General features: G+C 55.4%; 1 protein-coding gene across 3 annotated transcripts; it reads left to right on the top strand.

Annotated features, from left to right (window-relative positions):
* The first annotated feature begins 220 nt into the window (after positions 1-220).
* Positions 221-17,042, top strand: SIRT2 (sirtuin 2). 3 transcript variants are annotated; one of them, XM_044256571.1, is made up of 16 exons: positions 277-360; positions 1,221-1,267; positions 4,285-4,333; positions 4,574-4,687; positions 7,081-7,122; positions 7,278-7,384; positions 7,505-7,561; positions 7,897-7,965; positions 12,582-12,711; positions 14,496-14,555; positions 14,814-14,869; positions 14,999-15,075; positions 15,159-15,210; positions 15,933-16,003; positions 16,126-16,192; positions 16,313-17,042. In XM_044256571.1, exons 1-16 carry the CDS (start codon positions 345-347, stop codon positions 16,472-16,474), a joined length of 1,176 nt encoding a protein of 391 aa, XP_044112506.1. In that variant the 5' UTR covers positions 277-344; the 3' UTR covers positions 16,475-17,042. The 3 variants fall into 3 exon arrangements, with proteins under 3 accessions (XP_044112505.1, XP_044112507.1, XP_044112506.1); XM_044256570.1 differs by lacking the exon at positions 1,221-1,267 and having other exon boundaries at positions 221-360; XM_044256572.1 differs by lacking the exons at positions 1,221-1,267; positions 15,159-15,210; positions 15,933-16,003; positions 16,126-16,192; positions 16,313-17,042 and having other exon boundaries at positions 221-360; positions 14,999-15,079.
* Positions 17,043-17,129: the final 87 nt, after the last annotated feature.

Here is a 17,129-nt window from a genome sequence, read left to right as displayed (position 1 = left end):
CGCCCAATCAAAGTGAGCCAAAGAGTACATGCCCCGCCCGCTTACCATACTGTGACAAATCAGAGTATTCAGATGGTCTGCAGCTCTCTACCCATTCACACATTTTCCGGCCGCCCTTTACCAACATGGCTGCCTGCGCGGAGCACTCTGGGACTCGTAGTCCGGCCCTCGCGTGTTTTCCTAACCTAAGAGCGGCCTGCGCCAGTCGCTATCGAGAGCCTGTACGCCTCCTTGATGATTTCTGGGAGTTGTAGTTCTTTGCCCTATCTCTGCCCCTCCTGTTTCCGGTGCCGTCACGGGACAGAGCAGTCGGTGACAGCCCCGAGGGCCCCCGCCCCGCGCCCATGGCCGAGCCGGATCGTGAGTCGGGGGCCCCGGTGGGAGGGTCGGGCCGGGCCGCGCCGGGGCCTGGCTGAGGGCTGCAGGCCCCGGGGCCCGAGGACGGGCATGGTGGGGCTGGAGACTGGGGCTGCATGGAGGGGAGTGGGATTCGGGGCAAGGTTGGGAGGAGGGTGTCGTTGCTAAGTGATCCATCTTGCTTGGTTGGTGGGTTTCTGGGTCGCGAGCTTTTAAGTGTCCGTTTGCCATGTCCCCCAAGTTCCTAATGATCGCGTGTTTCTCGCACCTTGGTTGCTGAGGACCCTCGTTGCTAAGGACTTAGGTTGCCGCGGACCCGGTTGCTAAGGGTACCTGGTTGTTAGGGGGAACTGTATGATGCTAGGGAACCCCTGGTGCCCCCCTCCTATCTCTTCCCTCTAGTTCCCGTGCCCCTCCTGAACATGCCATCCCCACTGCGCCTCCTCTCCTAAACTTGACTCTACTTGGAGTATTTTCTTATATCCTCTATTCCTTTTTAAACTTTCCCTCTGTTAGTAAACCTAACCCTCCCTGCACACACACACACACACACACACACACACACACACACACACACACTATTTCCTTCCTCACTTCTAAGTCTTCCTCCATGTCCGGTATGCTTTGCTTTCTCCTGCCTCTCCTAAACCTTCCAGTCCCAGCCTCCTTGTCCCTCATTGACCACTTCTGACAGCACTGTTTACTCTAACGTGGTCTGCTTTCCCCATCCCTTCCCTCCCTCCCAACCCAGTGTAATTAGCTTGATGGGCCTTCTTGCTCCCTGCCCCTCTGCTTTGAATACCTTCATTCCCACTTAACCATGCCCCCCACTGTAACCACATCTGCTCCCCCTCCTCCCCCAGCCTCTGACCCTCTGGAGACCCAGGCAGGGAAGGTGCAGGAGGCTCAGGTGAGATTTGGGGAAGGGTGGAGGGAAGGAGAGAGATGGACTTGTTCCCACACCTCACACGGGGTGGGGGGGAGGTGGCAGAGGGGAGACAGTCACCCCAGGGCCCTAAGCTCACTGCCCCAGTCCCTTGCCCCAACTCCTGGTTCAGTCTCCTGGGGAATGGTGGATTCTGGGGACTGTCGGGGAAGGGTGTGCAGCCTCAACTTCAGGCCTGCCCTCCCAAACTCTTCTCTTTCCTTGCTCCCTCCCCGTATCCTTTCGGAACCTCATTGATGCTGGGCATGGAAGAGAGGGGCATCCGATTTGGTCCCTGAATGCACAGATCTCACAGACAAGTGACTGGAAATGACCCTCCAGGGTGATTACGAAAGTAGCTCAAGGCAGAGTAAACTTTGTGGGGTCACAGAGGCTCTGGCCAATCTGTTCCCTGAGTGAATCCACAGGCTAGCCTAGGAGTCAGACTGTGGTGCAGACACCTCACAGTAAGTGAAGAATGACTTAGAATTGTCTTATGCAGTGTGACAAATGGCGTTCCACGCAGAGTGTACAGGTTGTGTGAAGACTGGAGAGCACAAAGGGTGTGGTGTGGTCAGTAGCCTGGTGGCTGGAGGTGGTTAGCTAATTGTAGCTGAGGTTAGCATTTATTGAGTACTTATTCCAGCCAGCTCCTCTGCTCGGGTCTCTGTGTACATTTCATTTCATCTTCCCAGAATCCCTTGCAGGGGGCAAGGTCTACTGGGGCCATTTTACAGATGAGGAATCTGAGGCAGAGCTTTTAGGTAACTTGTCCTCTATCTTCCTCACCTCCCGTGCCCCTGCTAGAAGAGCAGGGACTGCTTTGCAACCCAGGGCACTCTGCAGGTTGCCTTCCAGAAACTTCAGGAAGAGGTAGCCAGGCCGCCTCACAGAGACCTGAAGGCCCCACCAGCATCTCTAGGTCCTGCTACAGCCAAGTTGCTCCCACATGCTGGGCAGGGCCCTCAAGTCCTTCCACAGAGCCTCACTGTCTGCAGTCTGAAAGGATGCCAACCCCCCCGAGACGCGAGATCGCCATTCAGATGTAGGGCAGCGTGGAAGCTGAGAGGAAGGCCCCTGACAGGTGCACAGCAGGGCCACCCTGAGGGTCTGAAAGCTCCCTTTTGGGCTGGGATTTCTTCCTCGCCTGGCTCCGATGGCTCAGCCACTGTCACAGAGAAAGGTTTAATGTTAAAAAGGGATCCTCAGTCCCAGAAAGAGAGATTTGAGGGTGTAAACTGCAGCATTGTCTGTGATAGGGCAACACTGGAAACAGCCCAAGTGGCTGTCAGTAAGCGGGTTAAATGAACTATGGCTCATCCTTACAATGTAACACTACAGCCTTACAATATAACACTATGTAGCTTTTTTAAAGGAGGAGGTAGATCTATAGTATATTGTTCTGTGGAAGAGGCAAGGTGCAGTGTTGTACTGTGGCACGGACCCATTTCTGGAAAATGAATGAGTTTTATATGCAGAGAAAAAATCTAGAGTCATTACCACTGTACTGTGAATGGTGGTTATCGTGACAGGGGTGGGTGAGGGAACTAGAGGCAAGTGTCTCAAGTCACGCATGGTCTCATGATCAAAGTTTTTACAAAACCTATGGAAGAGCAATTTAAAATTTTTAAATATGTTTGGAAGAGTGGTTCCTATTCCAAAAGGCTTGAAACCAGAGCAGAGAACAATGTGGGGGAGGAGTCTTAAGCAGGAGACTGCATTGGTCAGAATTGTGCTTTTGTGAGGTCTACTGCAGGGCCCAGCCCTGGTGTAGTGCACAGTGAGTATCCATCATTCAGTGGTGGATGGTTCTGGAGCTCCTGCCAGGGCCAGGCCCTGTTCCCGGCATGGGGCGTCCACTGGTAAACACGAAAACTCCCCGCCATCTTGGAGCTGACATCATGGTGGACTCCCTACCCGGTGGTGATCTGATGGTTATAGACTGGAGAAGCCAGTGAGAAGGGCGCTTGGAGCAGAGGGCAGGGTGGGCTGACAGAGCCAGATAGTCACCTGGAGGGTGGTAACATCCATTGGGGTGGAGGCTGAGGCTGGGAGCTTAGGGAGGAGGCCAGGACAGGGCCCCCAGAGGGAGGACTGGTTGGACCAGGTAGAGCTCTGGGGAGGAGACACATTAGGGCAGGAGGGCGGGTGAGGGAGACAAAGACTGGGGGACAGAAGCCACACTGAGGTAAGACCTAGGAGGAAGGACAGGTTTAGGAGAGATGCTATGTCCAAAATTGAGATGTGGTGGGAGAGGGAGGCCAGGGGTCACTTCAGCAGAGGTATCCAGGAGGCTGCAGGGGCCCCAGATCTGGAGCTAGGAGGTGGCATTATCAACGCCTAACCCAAGACCATTGGCACAGATGAGGCAGCTAGCCCAGGAAAAGTGGAGAGAGGAAGTAGGAGGGGAAGCGCAGCATGGAGTCTCAGATCTGCAATCTGGGAGCCTGGCCGAGGGGAGGAGTAGATAATGACACGGAGGGGTTGGAAAGGTGGAGCCCAGGGCTTCAGGAAGGAGGGCTAAGGGCCCCAGGGTGAGGACTGGGGCATTTCCACTGGGGTTATTCATAGAAGTGACTTTGATGAGGAGGGCAGCAGGCCCACACTACAGGGGACAGGTGGGGATGCAAGGCAAGGACACAGGACACCAGGCACTTCTGACACTTACCCACTGGGTGCCCCTTGGAGCGCCTCCCATAGGCTAATGCTTCATGTCAGAGAGCCCTCTGAGGCAGTGCCATATCCTCTGAGCTCCATTTCCAAGATGAGGGCCATCAAACTCAAAACAGCAAAGAACATGAGCTCCTCAGGAGCAGTGGGACCAGGTGTCCAACCCATGCAGCCCATCCCAGAGCCTGCACACTGTCCCCCGACCACCCCTCTCTTCCTTGGGCCCACTTCCAGCCAGAGCCTTTCTCCCCAAACCCGGGTGCCATCCTCCCCTCTCTTCCCTCGCTAACCCCACTTCTGGGGCCTGGCCACCCCACCCCAACCCCTTCCAGGACTCAGATTCAGACTCTGAGGAAGGAGCCGCTGGCGGCGAAGCAGAGAGTGAGTATCTTCCCTGGGAGTGGGGTTCTGGGGGAGCAATTTAGGGCAGGGATGTATTTGCTACCCCTCACCTCCACTGAGGGTGACATTCTAAGTATGTCTGTTGGGTGCAATGCCAGCACCTAGAGGACCCTGGCTGTGGGAGGGTGGGGGGGTCCCAGGGCGGACTGGGGCACTCAGGGCCCCGGGGCTCCTGGGCTGAACACCCACCCTCCTGTTCTCTCTTTGCTTTTTGGCCAGTGGACTTCCTGCGGAACTTCTTCTCCCAGACACTGGGCCTGGGCACCCAGAAGGAGCGTTTGCTGGACGACCTGACCCTGGAAGGGGTGACCCGCTACATGCAGAGCGAGCGCTGTAAGTCCCCACCCTGCCTTTCACCACTTGCCCTGCTCCTGGCCCCATGTGACTTCTCAGCTGCCACCACTTAAACCGTTACACCTTTTGCTTCCAAGTAACAAGAAACCCAACTCCCACCGGCTTAGGCCAAAAAGAGAGCATTGACCCTGTAACTAAAATCCAGCATTAAGCATGGCTGGATTCAGAAGCTTCCATGTTGTCAAAGATCTTAACCCCCTCTGGCGCCGGTTTTCTGCGTGGAGGTGAAGGAGGCTCCTGGCGGTACCGCATGTCAGTTCCACTAGCCTAGTATCTCCTTCCAGGGGTTCAAGCGAAAGGGCAGAGATCGCGCGTGCCCCAATTGGGCCAGGTTGGGTCACACGTCTACCGCAAACCAATCACCTTGTCTGTCCCTGATTGGCCAGACGTGGGTCACACCTCCATTGCTGATTGGCCAGGCTTGTTTGACAAACTGAAGACGCTACCAATAATAATTACCCCAGAACATGCCTAGGGGGTGCAACCCAGGAACAGAGAGGGAAATGCCCGGAAGAGGGCCGGGAGGAGAGCAAGAGCCGCGTGCCCTGGGACCACTATTACCGGAAGTGTGTTTCGGGGTGCTGTGTAGGTGCCTCTCTACTAGGTCACCATGTCATTTCTATTTCTTGCTGAAAGTTGAGGTCACCAGAGTCTGAGAAACCGGGCTCTCGGCAGTCCTCAAGTAGAACAATCGACCCTTTGAGGGTCCTGAACAGTCTTTTGTTGAGGACGTCTTCTCCCATTTCCCTGTCCTCCAGCTGCTGCCGGCTCCCTGCTCAGGCGTCCAGGCTTGCTGCCCTGAGCCTCCCACTCTCCCAGGCCAGGCCGGGCAGCTGTCTGCAGACATCTCCTCCCCAAAGAGAGCACAGGCAATGGCGGCAAAGCTCTGGTTCTTTCCGTCCTCCCACACTTGGGTTTTAGGACAGTTGGCTCACGAGGCTGCCTGTGAGGGGCACAGTGAAGAACGACAGCTAACTGAGCCCTCACCATTTGCCAGGTGCTGGGCTAGGCTAGACGTCCTCTCCTTCAATCTTCACACTGTACCTATGAGGTTGTCACAGGAGTGGTGTGGACAGAGGAGGAAGTGGAGGCACAGAGGTTGGGACTCCGTGCAGGGTCACACAGCTGGCAGGAGGCAGTCAGGACTCCACCCCAGGCTCCCCCGAATCCAGAGCACACGCTGCCTCCTGTGTGGCCCCAGCTAGCTCCAGCTGGGCCTAGCCCAGTGGCAACCCCGAGACAAAGCCAAGGGCTTCATCCCCCTTGCTGTCCTCCTTTGCATGGGACGCCCCAGAGGTCCCCAGTTCAGTGGCTTCACACTTGGGGCTGGCCATCAGCTGATGGGCAGATGCCTGGGTCCCACATGGCCAGGCTGCCCAGCAGATGCTGATAAGACAACAGAGCTATTTCCGCACAGCCCTGAATGTTTGCAAAGTGATTCTACTCCTACCACACCTTCCCATACTTTTTTTCTGAAAACCAGGAGAAAAGCAGAGGAACAAAGTGCTCATACGCGTACAAACCCTGGGTCTCAAGAGGTACAATTGCTTCAGAGAATAATAGCAGACACATACGTAGTGTTTGCTCAGTGCTGGGCGCTGATCTAAGCTTTACACAAATGAATTCATTCTCTCGACAGCCCCATGAAGCCAGTATTGTAATTATGCCCATTTAACAGAGCAGGAAGCTGGAACCCAGAGAGGGGAGCTGAACTAAGACCCCCACACACGCCCCCGTCCGCCAGCCCCAGCTGGTGAGCAGGAGAGCTAGGATCCAAGCCCTCTTATCCACCGGCTTTCACTGGGTGAGAGCCAAGAGGGGCAAATCTTTGGTCTTCACCAGAAAATGATCAGACTTCCAGTGGCTGGTGTGTGTTTGATTATAGAGGAAAGGAATATGCTGAAGGAACACGCTAGAAATAGATGGTCATTCAAGATTGTGTCCAAAAGGTGAGGTTAGGCCAGAGATTTTTCCCAGTGACCTGTAGCTCTTCCGGGGGGGACCCCCACCACCACTGCCCAGCCTTCTCACTAAGAGCTCATGTGTTTTTGTATAGATCTAGGAGGGGAAACTTCTTTCCAAGTGGCCTTTTCTCAAATCTGTCCAAGTTGGTATAATTTGAAACCGTCATTTCCTTGTCCCCATGCTGGCTCTGCCACCAGCTGACTGCATGATCCTTCCCCTGTCTGAGCCTTGGTTTTCTCATCTGTAAAGTGGGGGTGTTAACCTCCCCTTCCCCCTGAGATGATTGGGAAGACCATTCATGCATCTGAAATGCTGGCACTGAGGAAACGACACTGGGGGCTATGATGGGTGCTGTTATTTTGGGGCCGAGCATACTGTCACGTGATGCAGAAACTCCTTTCCTCCAGGTCGCAGGGTCATCTGTTTGGTAGGAGCTGGGATCTCCACATGTAAGTGCCTCCCTCCTCATAGCTACTCCCACATTTGGGGACCCCCTTCCAGGGACTGGAGGGAGCCGTGTCTGGGCCTTTGATGGGGAGGGATTGATGGGGTATAGATGGAGGTCCCTGACCCATTGCTCCACACCCCACCCCCCGGCCCACAGCTGCCGGCATCCCTGACTTCCGCTCCCCATCCACTGGCCTCTACGCCAACCTGGAGAAGTACCATCTTCCTTACCCGGAGGCCATCTTTGAGATTGGCTACTTTAAGGTATGTGCTCCCCAGGCAGGAAGGTCTGTAATGGGGAGGGAATGGGATTGCCTGACTCCAACTCTCAGTTCACCAGGGGCATCTGGGTGCCCACCTGCCCTCTGGTTCTCTCTCCCACAGAAACACCCAGAGCCCTTCTTTGCTCTCGCCAAGGAACTCTATCCTGGGCAGTTCAAGGTGAGCTTTCTTGCTGGGCACTCAGGAAAGCTTGGGGGGGCAGCAGGCATAGGAAAGGCTTCTTCTGGGGCTCTTCAGACAAATGTCCCATGATCATGAAGGACATGGGCTCCGGGCCACGTGGGTCCATGTTCTGGTCCCTCATTTCCTACTCTTGTGACCTTGAGCCTCAATTTTCCCATCTGTGAAATGGGGCCAGTGATGCTCCCGAGGCCAGTGTGATGAGTCCATGATGTAAAAAAGCCAGAGTGTCTGGAACACTTCCTGGCATGAGGCAATGTGCAGCAAATGGGCTCTATCACGATGGGCACTGTTCCGCTTGCCTCCCCCTCCAGCCAACCGTCTGCCATTACTTCATCCGCCTGCTGAAGGAGAAGGGGCTGCTGCTGCGCTGCTACACACAGGTAGGTGGCCTCAGGCTCCCCGGGGGTTGGGGGAGGGCTGGCCGTGTGCATCCTGGCACCTCGGGGCCCGAGAGCCCGGGCCGCTGAGTTCTTGCTGTGTGACCTGCAGGGAGCCCCTGCACCTCCCCTCAGCCTCAGTTTCCCCTTCTGTAAAGCAGTGGCCAGAACAGTTTGGCCTTTCAGGGCCGCACGTCTGAGGGGCTACACTTCGCACAGTAGATTTCCGCGTTGGTTAGGATTTTTAGCAGATGGCCACGGGGTAACCGGCTCTGGCAAAATCAGTACACCACGCCCATTTCCTGGCGGGCCGACGGAGAGTCTCGAGGAAGGGGCATCTTTTTGATATTAGGCAAAGGGCTTGCGTGTGCCATGGGCCATGGCTGGTACATGTCAGGAGCTGAGCCGAGGGCCTTGCCCTGGGGCTCTCTGGCAAGGACGGCTCACATCGTGGGTTTCTGGACTAGTCGACAAGACATTTTCAGCGTCTCACACCCCTCACTGTAAAAGCAGTCGGTGCCCCTACCTTTGTTTTAGGAATGTGTGTTTTATGAATGCAGGTAAATACATGAAATTGAAATTACAAGGCGTCAGTAACAGCGACATCGTGCTGTAAATGATCCCTCAGGGCGCTCCTCGGGGGGCCCAGTCTGTTGAGTGCCCAACTCTTGGTTTCTACTCAGGTCATCGTCTCAGGGTGGTGAGATCGAGCTCTGTGCTCAGAGGGAAGTCTGCTTAAAATTCTTTCTCTCCCTCTGCCTTCGCCTTTCTCCTCCCTGTGTTCTTGCACTCGCACGCTCTCTCTCTCTCTCTTTAAAAGAAATAAATGTTTTTTTTTTAAATGATACCTTAGAACCCAAAATTAAAAAAGAGAATACTTGACTATAACTGGGCATTCTAACATTTTCTTCCTGCACCTGGCAATTTGGAGCCTGCCAGCCTGGGAAGCCGCCACCAGGGGGAGGATGAATTTCTTCCTAAGTCCTGATTTCTCAAATGGGGGCAGGAGTCCACTGCCTAGGACTGGCGGTGGTGGCCTGAGAAAGGACAGCCTCTTCTTTCCAGGAGGAGCTCCTGCTCAGGATAAACCTAACCTTTCTTCCCAGAGGCCATTTTATCCACAGGATGTGGCTCAGACATGATAAACACAGCTTTCTCCAAGCCAAGGGCCCCCCTGTGCTTGATTCCATGAAATTCACACCGCAGCCCTGTTACTGTCATCTTCTGTCACAAGTGTTTACCCAGTGTAGGCCCCGTGCCAGGCCCTGCTGGCGGCGACATCCCTGCCCTCCTAGAGCTGACAGTCTGCTGTGGGGAGAGAGAGACAGTGGACATGATGGGTAGGAAGCAGAACTAGGGGGTCATGATTAAGCAGGAGAGGGAATTAGAAGTGCTAATTCTAGGGACGCCTGGGTGGCTCAGTTGGTTAGGCAGCTGCCTTCGGCTCGGGTCATGGTCCCAGCGTCCTGGGATCGAGTCCCACATCGTGCTCCTTGCTTGGCGGGGAGCCTGCTTCCCCCTCTGCCTCCGCCTGCCATTCTGTCTGCCTGTGCTCGCTCTCTCCCCTTCTCTCTCTGATAAATAAATAAAATCTTAAAAAAAAAAAAAAAAGAAGTGCTAATTCTAATTAGCACGGGGGGTGCTGTTGTCAACAGGTATCAGGGAAGGTCTCACTGAGAAGTGTGCGTTTAGACAAAGACCTCCAGGAGGGGACAGAGGGAGCCACGGTATCATCTGGGGGGAGAGTGTGTTCCAGGCAAAAGGAACAGCCAGGGCAGAGGTCCTGAGGTGAGACTGTATTTGGCTCAAGTGAACAGAGAGGACAGCAGGATAGAATAGGGGGGTGGGGGACAGGGACTAACTATGTGGGGTCTTGGGGCCGCAGGAAGGACTAAGTGAGAGGGAGCCACAGGAGGGCTCTGAGCAGGGTGGAATATGACCTGACCCAGGGGTCTCCCTGGCTGCATGTCCAGGACCTACTGGGAGTGGTGAGGAGGGGGGCACAGAGACCAAGGAGGAAACTGCCCTGACGGTGGAAGCAGATGGGTCGCTCTTCTGGGAAGCGAGTGTCCCCTCCTGGCAACAGTGACTGTGCAGCTTTAACTGCACACGCATCAGCAAAATGGCTGATGACAGAAAACAGACAACCGTGGCGGGAGTGAGGGGGGGAAGCATTCCCCTCTCATGTTTCAAGACACCATTTTGTTTTGTTTTCTCCAAACTTGTCACCCTCTCCGTCAACCTCAGTCACTTTTTGAGTCACTGACCCAGTTTTCTGGAACACCCTGTCTTCACCTCTTTCCGGATTGTGATGGTGTTGCACTTCTGGGGCCGTGTACAAGAGCTGTTTTTATCCCCAGATGCAAGTCTCCGTCCAAACACGTGAACAGTTGCCCTGTTCGCTCAAGCCCCTGCGATCTCCACAGCAAAGCGGCTTCTAAATATATTCATAGCATTTAGCCTAAACGTGGGGCTTGTACTTGACTTTCTTCCACTTAACTCCCTGTGTGGAAGACCCTTCCATATCCACACCCACATAGCAGCTTCCTACCCTCCCTCCTTCCCTTCCTGCCTGCCTGCCTTCCTTCCTCTCTTTCTTCTTTCTCTTTCTTTTTTTTTCCTTTTCTTTTCTTGATTTTAAGTAACCTCTCCACCCAAAGTGGACTCGAACTCCCAATCTCAAGATCCAGAAACGCACGCTCTAGGGAGTGAGCCAGCCAGGCACCCCCAACTTCATGCTTTTTCAAAGCTGCTATTGCCTTTGTGTCCATCAGGGGGACACTGTGTTTTGAAACAAAAAGGGAGCCAAGGTTTAAAAAGCAAGGGATTTCTGTTGACAATCGGACTCCAGTCTCCTCCTGCAGATTGAGAAGAACTGCCAGCCGTCCTACCCCCACCCCGGGCAGGGGTTGGGGGGCAGTGAGCACTGGGCCGGAGCTGGACAGTGCCCACCCTCACCTTGCCCTGCTTGCTGCCACACACCCAGGCAACATGTCACTGTACCACCCTGCATTCATCACCGCCTGTCCTCTACAAGAGAGCATCCTGGGGCCGTACTCCCCAGCCCCTAGCTTCCCTCCCTAGAAGCCCCTATTGTTGCTGGCTTCTCCTATCACCTTTATTTTTGTTTTAAAGATTTTATTTCTTTATTTGACAGACAGCACAAGCAGGAAGGAGGGGCAGAGGGAGAGGGACAAGCAGACCTGCTGAGCAGGGAGCCAGATGTGGGGCTTGATCCCAGGTCCCCAGGATCATGACCTGAGCTGAAGGCAGAGGCTTAACCCACTGAGCCACCCAGGCATTCGTGTATCACCTTTCAAAATAGTGTATACACTGGCAAACAAATACACACCTTCATATATAGCTTTCCTACCACCTTTGTTCTCCTGTGCCTTTTAATCTCTTGAAGGGACCATTTCCATATCAGGACATGTAGGACAGTCTCATTCTTTTCCCATTCGAGGTTTTTTAAATCAGAAGTGGCCTCAGAACAACAGAGGCAGCTCAGTAGGTTTTTTTTGTTTGTTTGTTTTTACACACTATTTAATTATTTGCATGCACACTGCTTCCTCACATGTGAGCAGGGCCATAGACTGAGTCAAGTAACAAAGGCAAAACTAATGTGGGGTTGGGGGGAGAGGAAGAGCTCCAGAGAGAGTCTGGGAACAGTGGCTCTTGTCTGCACGTTTGGGGAACAAGCTGATTGCTGGCAGGGAGCAGAGACAAGTGCTTGGGGCCGTCTGCCCCTGAAAGAGAACCCTTTTGGTTGTGCATGGAGCTCAGGGAGGCTGTGCCAGGTCAGCTGTGGGCTGCACATGACCCGCCATCTCGGGGTGGCATCTGGCCATGTGCTGCGGGCTCCGTCAGCTCCATCAGCACCTGTCTCTGTAGCATTCCTTACGGGCAAACAAAAGCTGCTCCCAGGGGGCTGCGTGCTTTAAGAAAAATGAGAGAACACATATGTCAATGTGGAAGGGAAAAATAGTCCTGCTGGTTTAATGAGGAATCTATCCATGTCTTAAAAGAATGCCACTGAATGTGCCGTCTGTGAAAACAGACCACAGTAAGACACCCAACTGCTGATTACGAAAACAGTGATTGAAACCAAATAAACCCTCCCGATTCACTTATTTCTGTTACGGCTCAGCCAGGGGTGCCACAGACAGTTGTGCAGGTTGGTTACTGCACAAGGATGCCACATCCGAGGGCGCTCTTATTTCCAACAGAGACATTATAGGCTTCCCCATCAGTGCCATCAAAATTTCTGGCAGGTGGCTCTAACGTCATGTGGTCCTAACAAAAACAAATTTTATGAGAAATGGAAACAAAGTGGCCCAACTATGCAGAAACACTCCATCTGGGCTGACAGTGGCAGTGGGCCTGGGCTCACAGACGTATGACTTTGGGCCCCACCTTTAACCATCTGTGACTTTTCCTCTTCGTCGGCCCCCCTGAGAGTGAGCAGAGGGGTTTATAGGCACACCCGGCCCCCTTGCTTCTCCCTCCCTCCCTTCTCCCTCTCTCCCCTTTGCTTCTCTTCGCAGGGCCCTGCTCTGCCTTCTTTCCCGGGGGGGAGGTTGCCTCACTTCTGAGCCTTTTCCCTCTGTGTCTCCCCCCAGAACATAGACACCCTGGAGCGAGTGGCAGGGCTGGAGCCCGAGGACCTGGTGGAGGCCCACGGCACCTTCTACACCTCACACTGCATCAGCCCCCTCTGCCGGCGGGAGTACTCGCTCAGCTGGATGAAGGGTGAGGCGCCCAAGGTCATCCACGGTCATCCACGAGGGCAGGCCTCGTGGGTGCCCCGTGTCTGCTCCCCGGGGCCTCCAGGTGGTGGGCACCCGTTCCGTCCCACTCTGTGGCTCTTTTTAGCTGCTGACAGCAGCGCCCTGGAGACCTGAGGCAGCGGGCAAGATTCACTGCTCCGACACCACCTCCCAGCCAGGGTATAATGGAACCAGTTCCCACACCCCGTCCAGCCACACACAGAGACGCGTGTTGGCATAGAGGCCACCAGAGTATCCCACAGTCTGTTCTGTGAGGTCATAAGGCCCCAGCTCTTAATCCTGTGAGGGGCTCTGACCTTACCTTGCACAAGGGGGCCTGCAAGGGCAAACCCAGCTACCTTCGAATCCAGATGTGCACTGTCCAGTATGGTGGCCACAACCGCATATGGCTCTTGGGCACTGACAGATGTGCCCAACAGTACCAAGGACCAGAATTTGTAATTTTACACCATTTTTAGTAATTTCAATGTTAAAAGCCACACACAGCTGGGATGACCAGATTGGACAGGAGAGCCACGGGGTCCAAAGGCCCGTGAGTCAGAGTCCGTGGAATGTGAAGCTGGACACAGGCCTGGTTCGGGGATGAAGGCTGGGGGCCATCCCTAGAGGTGCAGACAATAGGGCTTGTTAGAGTCAGTGTCCTGGTTCACGGAAGGGCAGAGAGTCCAGAAAAGGGGGAAAAGAAAAGTCAGCCAGTTTTTTCTCAGAGGCCAGTGAGAGGCTTGTCTGACGTCCACTGTACTGTACTGCTCGGAAGCCCCGCGTTTCACCCCGGCAGGCCATTCCTGACATTCTTTGTGCTGATCTCACAAAGCCTCCGGTGTCCGGTGTCCGGTGTCCGTGTGAGACAGGGACAGCTGTGGCGTTTGCGGTGGGGCCCCCGGGGGGTGGGGGGTGGCCTTCTGCTCAGATGCCAGCTGACCGCCGCTGGGAGAGGCTTCCAGAATAGCTCAAGGGCGCACAGCTGGGGGGAACGGACCACGAACACCACCCCATTGTGTGCCCCTCCCAGCGACGGCGCCTGCAGCCGCCACACACTCTCCACCACTGTCAATGCCGTCAGGTTTTTAAGGACATTACAGACGGCACAACGGGGCTCTGTATGTGTCTGCTGAAGGAATGAATGAAGAGTTGAACAAATGAGCTCATATTCTGTGGGTTGGTTGCAAGAGACAGAATGCTTTTCAAGATTCCTTAATCAATAAGCAATAAGGAGAGTGATTGTCATAAGACCAGGGAGTGTGTGTGTGTGTGTGTGTGTGTGTGTAGGTGTCTGTCCCAGAACCCAAGGATGGGAAGCAGCTGGGCTTGCGAATGTATCCCAGGATCCTCTGCAGAGTCTTCCCTTTCTCTGACACCAGGCCTGGGACTCACCAGGCCTCTCCCCCACAATAAAATAGAGCCATCCCGCAAGACCCACTGGGAGAGCTTTCCTGCCCAGGTCGGGGGTTGCCGAGATCCAGTTACCCCTGCAAAGGGCAAACGCTTACTCATTCACCTGTTCTTTTGTTTATTCTTTAAGTCATTAGCCACAGCCTTGTGCTCGGAGCCACCCCCGGAATCCTGGGGAGGTCGGGGGGGGGGGAAAGGGAGGACAGCTTTCCAAGAAGGGCAAGCAGGGCAAACACCCCAGGGAACTCCCCGGTGACTGAGGCGTGTTCGTGGACAACGAAGGCTGGCCGCGGCCCCAGGCCCCAGCCCAGAGTCACTTACCTTCTTCTCTCCCTTCCCCTTCCCCATGCCCAGAGAAGATCTTCTCAGAGGTGACTCCCAAGTGTGAGAAATGTCACAACGTGGTGAAGCCTGGTGAGCCTCGGGGCCAGGGGCCCAACCCAGAGAGATTTGGGCTGGGATCCCCACCCCTCCACGAGCCCCTTCCCAAGAAGGCCACCCTCCCTCCCCTGACCAGTGCCCCAGATCTGTCCCCACCGCTCCACTGCTCCCAGCCCTCAGGCCTGCCTCTGCTCCTGCCCTGTCTCTCATTCTCTCTCTCTCTGACCCTGCCTCTACCTCCCATTTCACCTTCTCTTTCTCTCTCTGTATCTGTCTGTCCCCCTGCCTCAGACATTGTGTTCTTCGGTGAGAACCTCCCAGCGAGATTCTTCTCCTGCATGCAGTCAGTAAGTGGCCCTGGGCCCCCCCACATGGGGGCAGATGGCCTCCCCAATTAGCTGCAGATGGGGTGTTGGGGGAGCAGCCCAGCCCCCACCAAGCCCCTGGAGCCCTCACTGGCCATGCCCCCCTCACAGGACTTCCTGAAGGTGGATCTCCTCCTCATCATGGGCACGTCCCTACAGGTGCAGCCCTTCGCATCCCTCATCAGCAAGTAGGTTGGGACAGGGCGGGGGCGGGGGCTGGGGACCGGGGGAGCCAGCACAGGTCCTCACCGCCGAGCTCGCCATCCCTCAGGGCACCCCTCTCCACCCCACGCCTGCTCATCAACAAGGAGAAGACTGGGCAGGTGAGTTGGCTTTTATTTGAGCCCCCCTCTGATTTTCTCTCCTCTTCTTCCTCACAGGGGTCCCACATTCCCTTTCACTGGGACCCCCAACTCAGAACCAGGAGTTCTAGAATCCAGATTCCAGGTCACCTGGACTCTGGTTCTACAGGCATCTGGGTCACTTGGGACCCTTCTGAGCAAGGGACAGAACCCAACTCGAAGCGACTTAAGCCAGGATTGGAATGCTGTGCCTCATGCGAGGGAAGAGTTGGGGCAAGCCGGAACCAGGGCTTGCAGCCCAGCATCGGGAGGCACCCATTCCTGCTTTCGGCTCTTTTCCTGAGGTGGCCTCGCTCCCTCATCCCAGGGGAGGGATGGTTCCTCGAACAGGCCAAACATGCCATGGGCCAGGCACTGTTCCAAGCATTTTGTTTTGTTTATTTATTTTATTATTTTAAGTAGGCTTCATGCCCAGCATGGGGCTTGAACTCACAACCCTGAGATTAAGAGTCATGTGCTCTACTGACTGAGACGACTGGTGCCCCTAAGTACTTTCTAAGTATTCACCCACTGATAGTACCCTGCTAGGAGCAGTTTGGTGATGGCCCCCCACTCTACAGATAAGGAAACTGAGGTTCAGGGAGGTCAGGTCACTTGAGTGAAGTCACAGAGCAGGGAACAGAGCCAGGTACCTGGTCCAGGGTCTGTGTTCTGAGCTGTCCCTGGCCCCCCCACCACCACAGACTGACCCTTTCCTGGGGATGATGATGGGCCTCGGAGGAGGCATGGACTTCGACTCCAAGAAGGCCTACAGGTGAGTCCTGGGCTTGCGTGGGTTCCAGCCGAAGTGGGAGGGAAGGCGAGAAGGCACACTGAGTGGGAAGGGCAGGCAGGGGCCGGGGACAAGCCCGGGAGCTCTGACTCTCCCACCCACAGAGACGTAGCCTGGCTGGGTGACTGTGACCAGGGCTGCCTGGCTCTTGCCGACCTCCTCGGATGGAAGGTAAGGAATCTGGGCCACCCCATCCCACCTGGAGCCCCACCCCTAGACCCCTGCCCCTCAGATCCTCTGACTCCATGATGCATGGTGACCTCTGACCTCTGTGAACTTTGCCCCCTGCAGAAGGAGCTGGAGGAGCTCGTCCGGAAGGAGCATGCCAGCATTGACGCCCAGGCAGGATCGGGGAGCCCCAGCCCCAACCCCAACACTTCAGCTTCCCCCAGGAAGTCTCCACCTCCCGCCAAGGAGGAGGCCAGGACCGCAGAGGGAGAGCGGCCCCAGTGACAGCTGTGGCTCCTGGGCAGAACTCTCGCAGAGCCCCCGCCAGCCCTGGCCCCCTCTAACTTGCAGCTCTTGTCTGGGGAGCTCAGAACGTTTCCCCAGTCTCTTAACCACCCCCCAAAACTGAGGTCCTACCCCCTGACCCTGGCAAACCTCTAACAGCACCCAGGAGCCGAGGCCTGGGCAGCCCGGCTGTAAGAGCCCGCAGTCTCTAACCACCTGCTGGGACGGGGGTCAACCTCCGCTAATCTCTAACTGCTCCCAGGGCCAGGACTGCCTCTAAACTTCTAACTGTTCCCGACAGGGGCCCCAGGCCTCCCCAGGGCTCTCTATGTCTTCTGCCGCTCCTAAGGGCCTGTGCCCAGGTTGGCCAAGTCTAACGTGGAGTGTGGGCCCTCCAAACCTAACATCCTCTGTGGGGAGCTGAGCCTGAAGGCCTCCCGAGTCTGGGCCTCCCACTCCCAAAGTGGGTGCTGGACCTGTTCCCTCTGGGACTCTCTTCCCCTGCCGGGAGGGGCTGACAATGTTGCTCATTGGAGACAAATTAAAAACAAAAACAACTAACAATCAACTGTCCAGCCTCCCTGTTCCTTTCTGTGGGCACACAGGGAAGCAGCTGGAGGGAGGGGGTCCAGGGAACCAGAACACCAGGCTCTTA

Source organism: Neovison vison, chromosome 7 (assembly GCF_020171115.1).
Source record: "Neovison vison isolate M4711 chromosome 7, ASM_NN_V1, whole genome shotgun sequence".
Classification (NCBI taxonomy): Eukaryota; Metazoa; Chordata; class Mammalia; order Carnivora; family Mustelidae; genus Neogale; species Neogale vison.
The sequence above is the reverse complement of the archived record's forward strand: the minus strand, read 5'-3'. Positions and strand labels throughout refer to the sequence as shown.